This window comes from Coenobita brevimanus, chromosome 50 (genome assembly GCF_032717465.1).
Source record: "Coenobita brevimanus isolate Jiangsu-jjx chromosome 50, ASM3271746v2, whole genome shotgun sequence".
NCBI lineage: Eukaryota > Metazoa > Arthropoda > Malacostraca > Decapoda > Coenobitidae > Coenobita > Coenobita brevimanus.
The window spans coordinates 42,298,499-42,311,113 of NC_137003.1; the positions used below are offsets into that span (position 1 = coordinate 42,298,499).

General features: G+C 39.1%; 1 protein-coding gene across 1 annotated transcript in view; it reads right to left on the reverse strand.

The window, feature by feature from the left end:
- The window catches only part of LOC145399744 (neural cell adhesion molecule 2-like), a 401,276-nt gene extending 388,962 nt beyond the window's left edge, over window positions 1-12,314 (reverse strand). Inside the window, exon 1 of the mRNA XM_080272292.1 lies at window positions 12,182-12,314. Coding sequence (XP_080128418.1) covers window positions 12,182-12,314 — 133 coding nt within the window. The remainder of the gene's footprint in view (window positions 1-12,181) is intronic.
- Window positions 12,315-12,615: the final 301 nt, after the last annotated feature.

The window sequence follows — 12,615 nt, forward strand, 5'->3', positions numbered from 1 at the left end:
AAATTTCTTCCTAAAGCAGCCTATTCAACCATGCTTCCTCTCCTCTCTTTCCTCTCCATTTTACCCCCTTTATCATCACTGCTATTCTTATCTCCTAATTTTTCCTGGTGCCTTATCTGTCCTCCGATCAATGTTTATTATTCCTTACCTTCTTGTCCTCTTATCTTCATTTTTCTTTTGCTCTCTCTCCTCTCTTTTCATATATGTTATCTTCCTTAGTCTCCTTTCGTCTCCTCACCTTTTTTTTTTTTACTTTTCCTTCACTTCCACTCCTCTTGCTCATCCACTTCTTCCAATCCTCTGTACTTATCCTCTCTTTTTTTTTCCTACCTTCTTCCTCCATTCCCTCTCCTATTTTCTATCCACATCTTCATCCTTTATCTCCTCTTCTCTCTCCTCTCCATTTTTCTTCCTTATCATTTCCTCGCCTCTTCATTTTATTCTTCTCCCCCGACTCCACCACTCCTTTCACTTTTTTTTTTTTTTGCACACATCTAAGCATTACTTCCTCTCATCTCCATTTCTTCCTTTTCTTTCGACCCCTTCATTCTATATATAATTTTTATTTTCAAACATCTAAGCATCATTTCCTCTCCTGTTCATTTTTTTTTCTTCTTTTCCGACCCATCCATTCCTTTTCTTCAAACATCTAAGCATCATTTCCTCTCTTCTTCATTTTTGTTCACACCTCCAAGCTTCATTTTTTTTTCACGCATCAAAGCATCATTTCCTCTCCTCTCCACTTTTCTTCCTTGGCATCATTTCCTCGCCTCTTCATTTCTTTTTCATCTATTTCCCACTTCCTCAATCCTTTCATTTTTTTTTTTTCACACGTGAGTCACTGTAATGTGCTATGTGATTAGGCTACAAAACAAGGCAACCAAGAGCAGCTATTCAACCAGACATCCTTTGCTCTTACCCTCCCTTTCTCCTCTTCCATTCGGCTCCCCCCTTTGCTCTTACCCTCCCTTTCTCCTCTTCCATTTGGCTCCGCCCATTGCTCTTACCCTCCCTTTCTCCTCTTCCATTCGGCACCCCCTTTTGCCTGTCTCATATGCACTTTGATGTGATGTAGGCTAAGAATAATGAACAAAAGAACTCTGAAATAACCCCTCTCTTTACTGAAAGCCTATTCAACCGCAACCACAACTCCCCCACCCTCTCTCTCTCCCCCTCTCTCCCTTAGATCATTACCAAACTTCTCCCTTGTCATATGCCTATCCACCCATGTTTTTCTTTTCTTTTTTTTACTCTTTTTCTCCCTTTTCTTCAACCACCTGACTTCTTCCAATACACTTTCTGACTGTTTTTCTTCCTTCTATCGTCTGATCCGCTGCCAGTACCCCATTTTTTTTTTTAACTCTTTTTCTCCTTTTTCCTCTACATCTGACGTGCCTAGAATACCCGTACTTTCTTTTACTCCTTTTCTCCCTCTTCCATCTGACCTGCTCAACTATTTTTTTTTTTTAACTCTTTCTCACTTATCTTCTGAAATGTGACCTGCTTTCAATATTATTTTGTTTTTACTTTTCTCTCCTTTTTCTTTTTCCATATGACAAGCTTCCAAATTCCAATAGTTTTTTTTTTTTTCACTCTTTTTCTCCATTGTCTTCTTCCAAATGACAATCTTCCAATACTATTTTTTCACTCTTTTTTCTCCTTTTTCTTCTGCCATATGACATACTTCCAGTACTCTCTTTTTACTGTTTTTCTTCCTTTCTTCTTCCAATGCTCTTTTTATACTTTTTTCCTCCCTTTTTTCTTCCATTTTGATGAGCCATTACTTTTTTTCATATATATATTTGCAAAAATAAAGGTTAGGCCTAATTAATGAAGCAAACACAGGAAATTAGCTGATCTATTAACCCCTTCAGTTAGATGAAATATGCATTTTTATATCTGCTAATTCTTGGAGATTTTATTCATATTTCGACAGACTCGGGACGATAGAGTCTTCAATAACGCCTTCACTACCAAAAGACTTTACTGATTGAAATGGCTTGTGGATATGAAAGTAATAATAATAATAATAATAATAATAATAATAATAATAATAATAAGAGGAGGAGGAGGAGGAGGAGATAAAAATAAAACAACGCAAATAAAATATAAAAATGGATAAACTACGGCAACAATTTGAAGACCAAGCAAGCTTCTCTCTTTCAATCAACCTAATCAACCACGCTTCCTCTGTCCTCCTCCTCCTCCTCCTCCTCCTCCTTTTAGCATAGGCTATTCGCTACGCAAGAATATCACGAACTTTTATTTTTAATTCACAAAGTCTAAGTTTATTATGGAACAAACTTCTTTCTTGCAAGCAGCCTAGGCTATTCAGCCAACTTTGCTCTCGCCCTTTTCTTTCTTTTTTCCCCCATCATTATTCGCTTTTCTTATACCGGTACACGCTACTAAAAAAAAAAAAAAAAAAAAAAAAAATCGTTACAGCACGCACGAGAAGTCGTGACACTGAGAACGAAAGGTTTGGCAAAAGGCATATATTCAACTCAGGATTAAAATACACACATCGTTTCGATATCCATTTCTTCCAAACGCATTTTTTCTACTTTCGTCCTCTTTGGCATCTCGCAAACATACAGGTATATACTTACCACTGAAACATCGCCCACTCCCCCCCCCCATTACGATACATATACCGTACACATATATCTAAATCAATCTTTATCTACCTATCTATCTATCTATATATATATATATTAGGCTACTGTGTGTACATTTACTTGGTTGCCAATTAACAACAGCAGACAATGCTAACAGCTGCAACGAGTATACCTTCTCTTCCAAGTGGTTTACTTACCGTAATCATTCTCTCTCTCTCTCTCTCTCTCTCTCTCTCTCGCAACGTGACAGTGAACACTAATATTTAAAAGCCTGCTATGCGATATTCGGCATCAATCAAACGTTCCACTACAATGTGTAAGCGTTTCACTACTATTCGCCTAAAACAAAACTAATAATATAAATAAAATATAAACTTGTCCAGAAATGTACAACATCAAGTATTCGCTTCTGATACAAAGCTGAACAATACATATCGAATTATCCCCCTCCTCTTTACTTCATTATCGTCTCCCCTTCATTTATCAAACATTAAATACCTAGGAATGTAAGAGCACTTGAAAATAACAACGCGCTAATTAACTAGGAAACTAACTTCAGTCTTCAAGCACCAAATTCTGCTAACTTTGCACTCCACTCTTTTTTTCTTGCATTTTGACTCTCTCTCTCTCTCTCTCTCTCTCTCTCTCATGCACATTCATATTAGGATACGAGGGAAAATCAGTGGGCAATGCAGTCTCTCTCTCTCTCTCTCTCTCTCTCTCTCTCTCTCTCTCTCTCACACACACACACACACACACACACACACACACACACACACACACACACACACACACACACACACACACATATAAACACACAAGCACATTCACTTAGCAGCAATGTACCAAGATTAGTGAACAACGCAAACACAAAGCAAGTTTTTATTATCGAGAACTTTCCTCCTAAAACCTGAATATTGGATTAGCTGAATTCTTCCGTTCCTCTGTTTTCTCCCTCTTTTTTTTTTTTTACTCATTATTATTTTCGTATTCTTCCGTTCCTCTTTATTTTCCCGTTTTTTCTTGCTCTTATCATTATTATTTCCCTTATTATTATCTTCCCAATTTGTTTTTAATCATTCAAGCGTAGGGCAAGATAAAACAAATGACACCAAAGAAGGTTATTACAAAAGAACTCTCACAAACTCCTTCTCCCTCTCTTAATGTTCCCTTCTTTTGTAACCTTCTGTAACTCTCCCTCCCTCCCTCCCTCCCTCTCTCTCTCTCTCTCTCTCTCTCTCTCTCTCTCTCTCTCCAACGTTCCCCTTTTTAATAATATCTATCTATCGATAGATCTATTTACGGAAATATATGCCTTCTAAAGTGTTCCCTTCTCTTTTAACAACTCTCTCTCTCTCTCTCTCTCTCTCTCTCTCTCTCTCTCTCTCTCTCACACACACACACACACACACACACACACACACACACACACACACACACACACACACACACACACACACACACAATACACACACACACACACACACACACACACACACACACACACATTCTTTCTTACATACAACACAACGTATGAATTTTCAACACTGCAAACGCAAATTATATTCTTATGTGTACAAGGTAATCAGTGTTAATTTTGTGAAGCAGGTAGGGAAGAAGAGAAAGGTGAAGAGGAAGGGCAAGGTGTGGAGGGACGGAGAGAGGGTGTAGAGGAATGGAAAGAAGGCGTGGAGAAAAGGAGAGAAAATGTGGAAAGGGGAGGGAAAATGTGGAGGAAAGAAGGGAGGGTGTGGAGTTAAAGAGGGAAGGTGTGGAGGAAAGGAGGGAAAGTGTGAGGATGAGAAGAGAGGGTGTGCACGAAAGTAAATTATATGGCCGAGTTAATGTGTGCAAAATATTTATTCAATTTTCTTTTATTTGGGGAGCAAGTAGGGAAGAGGAGGAGGAGGGAGGGAAAAGAGGGAAGGAGGACAGGTGTGTGTGTGTGTGTGTGTGTGTGTGTGTGTGTGTGTGTGTGTGTGTGTGTGTGTGTGTGAGAGAGAGAGAGAGAGAGAGAGAGAGAGAGAGAGAGAGAGAGAGAGAGAGCGTAAAGGGGACGGAAAAATGAGTTATCTGTGACGGAAGCTGGAGTGAAATGCAGGAGAAAAGATGGAGGAAATGAAAGAACGAAGGAGAAGGGAGAAGGAAAGAAGAAAGGAAGGAAAAACTTGGGGACGAAAAAGGAGGAAGTAAACGCAGAGATAAAGGCACGAGGAACAGGAAGATAAAAATGTGAAGGAGAGTAGGAGGTAAATGTAGGAGAGAAGTCGGAGGAGAGGAGGAGGAAAATAAATGAAGGGAAACAAGAGAAATGATAGTAAGTTGAAAGGGAAAGCAAAAAAATAACTGTGAAATGGAAAAAAGGAAAGATAAAAAACAAAAAGGTGTATACGGGTTATTTTGAGAGGAACTGAAAAATCGTAAGTAATAGAGGGCCAAGAATGAGGAAATGGGAGCAAAGGAGTTGTAAAGGATGATGGATGGGAGGAAAAATAAGGATAAAAAAAAAATAAAGCCTGGTAGAAAAGGGACTAATGAAAACATGACTATAAAAAAATTGAAAGAGGTAGCTAATAGGGAATGGTAGAAAGAATAAAAAAAAAAGTTGAAAAAACATAAAAGATAGGAACAGTATAAAAAATGAATACCAGTTAACAGGGAAAGGAAATAGGAACTACGTTAAAGACGGTGGAATGAAGGGAGATGAGATACAGAGGGATGGAATAGTGAATATGGACAGGAAAGAAAAAAAATAAGGAAGAGTGGAGGATATAGGAAATGAATCAAAGACGATGGAAAGGAAAACATGGGAGATAAACAGAAGAAAACAGAAGGAATAATGAAAATATAAAAATAAGAGAAAACTGAAGGTAGTAAGATGAAGTGGAACCAAGAAAAAAATGAGTGATGTGGAACGAGCTTTTACGAGAGAAGTCTGTGTCATTCTGGATCTCTCTTACATCTTTTAAATTTCTGCTAAAGGAATAGGTTACACAGCAGAGAGAGAGAGAGAGAGAGAGAGAGAGAGAGAGAGTCAAAATAGATGAACACAGAGAAAGCATTAATGCGTTACTTTTGAGGCACGTCTGTTTTCATATCAAATTTATCATCCCTGTGTTTTGAATCTTTTTGAATTATTATTATTATTATTTTTATTTTAGCAAACGGGACATTAGACTATGTGGAAATGGGAGTGGAAGTCAAAATGGATGAGAAATAGGGAGAAATGGAAAACAAACACACGAGTTTGTATTTAAATTTCAACAATAGCCTAGCGTGCGTCTGTGTTGTCCATTTCCACATTTCTGCAAAATTAAGTGACTAGGAAAAAGAGGGGATGTGTGTGAGAGAGAGAGAGAGAGAGAGAGAGAGAGAGAGAGAGAGAGAACTAACAGGCTACTTTGGGGAGATGTTTGCCTCAATGAATTTATAGCCTGAGTCTGTTATGTCCTCTGCTTTTACGTATATGCAGAGGAAGGGATTACACATAAGAGAGAGAGAGAGAGAGAGAGAGAGAGACAAACATGGGACAGGAGGAGTTAAGAAATTTGCTTCATATTAAATTTATAAATACTCTGGATGTCTATTTTCTCTACTTCGAAATCTCTGAAAAGGGATTAAGCTAACTACAAATGGGAGTGGTAATATATATATATATATATATATATATATATATATATATATATATATATATACAAAAATCATTAAAGACCAAGGCGTAGCCATTGTTCACTATTTTTCTGTTGATCTTTTCGAGTTTTCTTACACAATGTTTTACACTATGATTCAGGTTGTAGATAATATGTCCAAGATCCATGTCGTAACTATATTTTATTAATTATTTATTTTCATTTTTCGTAGGACGTTTCGTGTATCCTTACAAATCATCAGAGATTTTAATATAGATACAATACACTATAAAACATGTTTTAGAGTGTATTGTTTCTATATTACAGTCGCTGATGATGTGTAAGGATACACGAAACGTCCTACGAAAAATGAAAATAAATAATTAATAAAATATAGTTACGACATGGATCTTGGACATATTATCTACAACCTGAATCATAGTGTAAAACATTGTGTAAGAAAACTCGAAAAGATCAACAGAAAAATAGTGAACAATGGCTACGCCTTGGTCTTTAATGATTTTTGTATAAAAGAAAACATTCTGCCTAAATATACTAATATATATATATATATATATATATATATATATATATATATATATATATATATATATATATATATATATATATATAGGCTACTCATGACAATTATTTCCCCCATCACATTTAACCAGTTTCTCTTCTACTTACGTATTTATGCACAGGAAATAGACTAGGCAGAAAAATAAATAAAAAGTGGGGCGAAAAAGGTAAAAAATAAATAAAAAGAGCTGCACGGAAGTACAGTTTTATATGCTGGTTTATGAGTCTTTTCGTATTCAGTTTATACCCCATTGTGTGTGTGTGTGTGTGTGTGTGTGTGTGTGTGTGTGTGAGAGAGAGAGAGAGAGAGAGAGAGAGAGAGGGGGGGAGGGGGGAGAGAATCCTCAAATATTTGCAAATTTCTGCAATGTAAATGTAATGCAAATATGAAAGTGGGAATCTAAGCTGGGTTAAAGGGAGAAACGGGATAACAGTTCATGTATGCCAATAATAATCTTAAAAATACAGATCGATCTGAGATACCGTAACGATAAACTGACCTGTCTGCAGAAATAATAATGAGAGAGAGAGCGTGGGTAGGAGGGGAAAGAAGGGACAGGGTGGGAGGAGAGGTACGGGGGGAAGCGGAAACAAGCATACCTGTTGGCTGTTCCAACCACCTCCCACCCTCCCTCACCTTCACGAGTCCGCGGTAATCTTCCTCAATGTTCTACGATCGATCTCATTATCCAATCGAACATGCAATCAAAAATGTTGATCAGTTCATTAGACCCACATCTCCAATCCTTTCCGCAAACATAAAATACTGTTGTAACTGCGACATCATGCACAATACCATTTCCCTTCAAAGGTAACAGACAAGCGCGCCCCCGAAACGCACCGACACAATTTTAAGGAAAGCAAAATGCATCAGACCTGTTGGTCCTATTGCGGCTGTTTGCTATTGGGAAGGTTCTAACAAAACTATTCTTTCAGTTAAAGGCAAGGACAGTAAAGCTCCATAGACCTGCTCTTACATACCGGGCATACCCACGCGAAATTTCAGTTCATTCCAACCAGAGGTATGACTTGTAGACGGTTCCCAATGTATAGCGAACACTCGGACACAAAATTGCACAACTGACTGCAAGCCATGCAATAATAATTTACACCATCGTTGTCAGCTCGTCGTTCCTTTGATGTGACACGTCGAAATCCGAAGAAACCAAATGTGGACAGACGTATACACCGACAATACTTATTCGCATTGTATTAATTTCTACACCATTTTGCATGATCATACATACCTTCACACACCACCATCCTTGTAAATACTCCGTTCAATAACCATCTTGCATTATACAAGAAGAAAAACTGTGTTATCTATAGCCAGACATCCACGCAGACGCAACCACGCAATTCTCCGGAGCGCAACACCCCACCCACACGAACGCCAAGCGCCTACTGAACTTCAGATCACGCAGTCTTGCCTTACAAGGAAGGATGCTGTTCTGGTGACACATCAACCCCCCCATTATAAATACCACAATTTTCAGTGTTTCCATGAAATTCTGGGGTCTGAGTAAGTTAACACTAATTTTCAGCGATTAAACACCAATGCCTTCCCATGACACAGACATCATGAAAAAAACGGTATACAAACATAGTAAAGAGCATAAAACACGCGACATCATCAAATACAATCATCATACACAGCAACATTCAAGCGTTCATTTATTATCCAAGACCCAAATTCATTCACGAGGCCAACTAGAGCCTTTTAAATTACGATGCGGGAGTAGTTAAATACCATGGAGGAGTAAATAAAAACATTGCAAGGATTAAATCTCTCTAGACGGCAGACCGACAGCCAATCAGAGACGAGGTGGGCGGGGCTTAGGGCGGCGAGGACAATTGACAACTACATTCGGACGACGTGATTATTCATTAGTACGTATATCCTTCGTGCTAAAAACTGCACTTTATTCACCAAAGGGGAGGCTTTTCGAAATGGAGGGGTTATACATGGTCCTTTCTTAGTTGAATTAAATCGTTTAACATTATTTTGCTTGAAATGAAAGTAATGAAGTTTGATTTGAATTTCTATATGAATGTATGTACTGTATGTACGTACTGTAGCAGGCTTGAACACTTGAAAATATACACAGAATCCTGACAATGGGGACACAGAAACGCAGGATCAGTCAGTGAAAACTAGGATATACACCTATATTACACGAACCTTGAAAATTCACGAAAATTCTACACCTACGTTCCCACTCCAGGAGCTATCCAGACCAAGAGAGGGTTCACGGGGACAGTATCAACACTCAGGCTCCTATGAATCACTCTCAGCTGAATAAAATCGTCTGACATCTGCTGAAGTAGAATACAAGGTGCTCCGATAATGAGAGGGTTAACAGGCTGCTGGAGAGCGAGAGAGAGAAGCTTGGTCTACATCACATTCCGTGAGAGAAGCTTGGTCCGTATCACATTCAGAGAGAGAAGCTTAGTCTGCATCATATGTATACAGGATGACTAAATTATCTAACGTTCACTTTTATATTATTTTCTGCAAAGTGCGTAGATTAAGCCATGTAAAAAAAAGTGGGAGAAATAAAGAAAAACAAGGAGGCTTTTTTTTTTTTTTTTTTCGCACGGTACTCCACATTTATATATCCAGAACGTAATATTCATGGAGAAAGAGAGAGAGAGAGAGAGAGAGAGAGAGAGAGAGAGAGAGAGAAAATTAGAGACGAGGTGGAATGTTAAGAGGAGGCATAATTTAGCAGGCTGACTTTTTGAGAAGTTAGCGTCGTTGTAAACTTATTCTGCGTATTTGTAATGGTCTCCACTTTAGCATCTTTGCAACGTGAAAAGACTGTATAAAAAAGGGTGAGTGAAAATGGACGCAAAGAAAGAAAGAAAGAAAAAAAAGGAATATCAATCGCAAAGGCAGAATTAGGAAAAGTTTGATCGCTATTATACTTTGTGTTTAACCTGTACACTAGTTTTTATTTATTTACAATTTATTTTGAAGAGGCTATGCAAAAAGCAGTCAATATGAGGAAAAAAGATGAGGTGATAAAAAGGAAGTTTTAAAAATTGTCTACTAAAAAGTAAAGTTTCATGATGTAAGTTTAGTTTTCTTTCCTTACAAACAGCATAATACCATCCTTCTTTCCTTATTCTCTCCCTTCCTCCATACCTTCCCTCCTTTCCTCCACACCCTCCCTCCTTTCTTCCATCACACCTTCCTTTCCTTCACTCCTCCACACCTTTCCTCCTTTCCTCCACACCTTTCCTCCCCTGCTCGTGCTTTCCCATCTCCTCCATACCTAGCTACACAATAACGCAGCTTCATAATTTACATTCTTTTCCTAATTGCATTTCTCTCCTTCTCTCCACACCTTCCGTTCCCTCCGTTCCTCAACTACATCCCTCCCTCTCTCTCCTCTCCCCTTCCCCTCTTCCTCCACCCCCCAAAAAATAAATTCTCCACACATTAAGCAGACTCGCTTTCCCTACAAACAGTCTACTAAATTTTCTTTCCTTCCCTCATTTTCATTCCCTCTTTTTCCCCCCACGTTTCCTCCTCTCGCTTCTTCTCTCCTCCACGTCTCTCCTTCCCTCCTCACCCCTGCCTACCCCGTTTTTCGTGCCTACCCTCCAAATAAGAGGAAATTGAATATATATTTTGCACACATTACTGCAACCTAATATTTAAATTCTTTTCCTCATTCGCATGCTCGCTTCTTTTCCTCCTCACATTCCTCCCACCATGCTCTCTCTCTCTCTCTCTCTCTCTCTCTCTCTCTTTTCCATACCTAGCTCTCGAAAAAATGAAGGAAACTAAGTAGCATAATATTTTTCACCCAGTAACGCGGTCTACATTCTTGCGTTCTGCCTTTCTCTTCTCAGTTTTAATTCTCTTCTCTCCCCATCTGCTCCATCTTACCTCTTCCCTACTTTCTTCCCAAAGAGGTAAACAGATAAATAAATAAATAAATAATACAAATAAATAAATGCACATAAAACAGTTATATACTATTCATCACACATTAACATAAACTGAAAATACATACCCTATTATACAGTCTTTAAAAATAATATTCCTTTCCTCCACACTTTCCCTCCTTCTTCCACACCTTCCCTCCATTCATCCACACCCTCCTTCTTTCTTCCACATTATCCCTCCTTTCCTCCAGCCCTTTAATTTCCTCAACACCTTCCTTCCTTTTCCTCCACACTTCTTCTTTCCTCCACATCTTTTCTCCACACCCTATCTCCTCCCCACGCTCCCTCCCTTCCTCCACACCTTCCCTCTCGCCTCCTTGGTACCTACTCCCCGGAATAACAGAAAATTGAATTTATATTTTCCACACATTAAAGCAGGCTTACCCTCACTATAAACAGCATAACACCTACGCTCTCTCTCTCTCTCTCTCTCTCTCTCCTTCATTTTCTTCTAAACTGCTTTATGACCTTCCTTGTAACCACCCCCTCTCTTCTTTATCTTCTTCTAAACTGCATAACATCCCCTCCCTCTCTCTCTCTCTCTCTCTCTTGGAAACGAAAAAGTAAAGAAAGAAAATGCACAAACCCTCTAAGTAAATAATAAATAATGAATATCGATACAGAGAGAGAAAAAAAAACAGCTTGCGAGTCCTCAGCCAAGGCTAGTTAACCATTCATTGCATTTCCTTCACCTTCCTTAACTATTTTCTTCCTTCCTCACCTTCTTCTTCCTTCCTTCCTCACCTCCTTCTTCCTTCCTTCCTTCCTTTCCTTTCCAACTACCTTTCTTCCTTTTATCCCCAACCACCTTTCTCCCCTTCCATCTTTCGTCTCCTTCTTCTAATCTATTTTCATCCTCCCACCTTTCTCCTTCCTTCTCTCCTCTCCACATTTTCTTTTTTCCCCACTCCCCTTCCACCCATCTTTCTCTCCCAGGTCCCTTTCCTCTTACTCTTTTCCTTCATTCTCCCCTCCCACCATTTTTCTCTCCATTTCTCCCCACTCCCTTCTCTCCCCACCCCCCTTCCTATCACCTTTATCTCTTCTACTTTCCTCCCACCATTTTTCTCTCCATTTCTCCCCACTCCCTTCTCTTCCCACCCTCCCTTCCTCTCACCTTTTTCCCTTCTTCTTTTCTTTCACCTTTTCTCTCTCCTTTTCTCCCCACTCACTTCTCTCCCCACTCCCCTCCCTCTTACCAAATTCCCTTCTTCCCTCCCACCTTCTCTCTCTCCTCTTCTCCCCACTCACTTCTCACCCTACTCCCATTCCTCTTATCATTTTCCCTTCTGCCTCCACTCCCCTTCCTTATACCATTATCCCTTCTTCCCTCCAACCTTTCCTCCCCATTCCTCTCTCTCTCTCTCTCTCTCTCTCTCTCTCTCCACACCTTACCTTCACTGAGGCCATGGGAGTACCGTTGTTTGGGGTACAGCTTCCCGGCGCAGGAACAGCAACGGAACAGCAAGGACAGCAACAGGAGCAGCAGCAGCAGGGGCAAGGACAGAGTATCCGCACTTGCACACATTTTCCCGCAGCTTAAAGTGGGTGCTCTCTTTTTTTTCCTCTCTCTCTTTTTTTTCTTTATTTTTTCCCCACCACTACCACCAGCGGACACTTTATGGCAACTCGATATTTGCTTGTGGATCCTTTTCTTCTGCTCAGTGCATTTTTTTTTTTCTTATAACTTTATTAAGGTATTATTTTCTGCTTTTTTCTTGTGTATTGCAGGTGATCTTTTTAGCAATTATTTTCCTTTTTACAGATTCTTACTCGTGAAAGATAAGTTATTTTTGTGTGAGTATAATTTGTCCTGCTTTTTTTTTTTT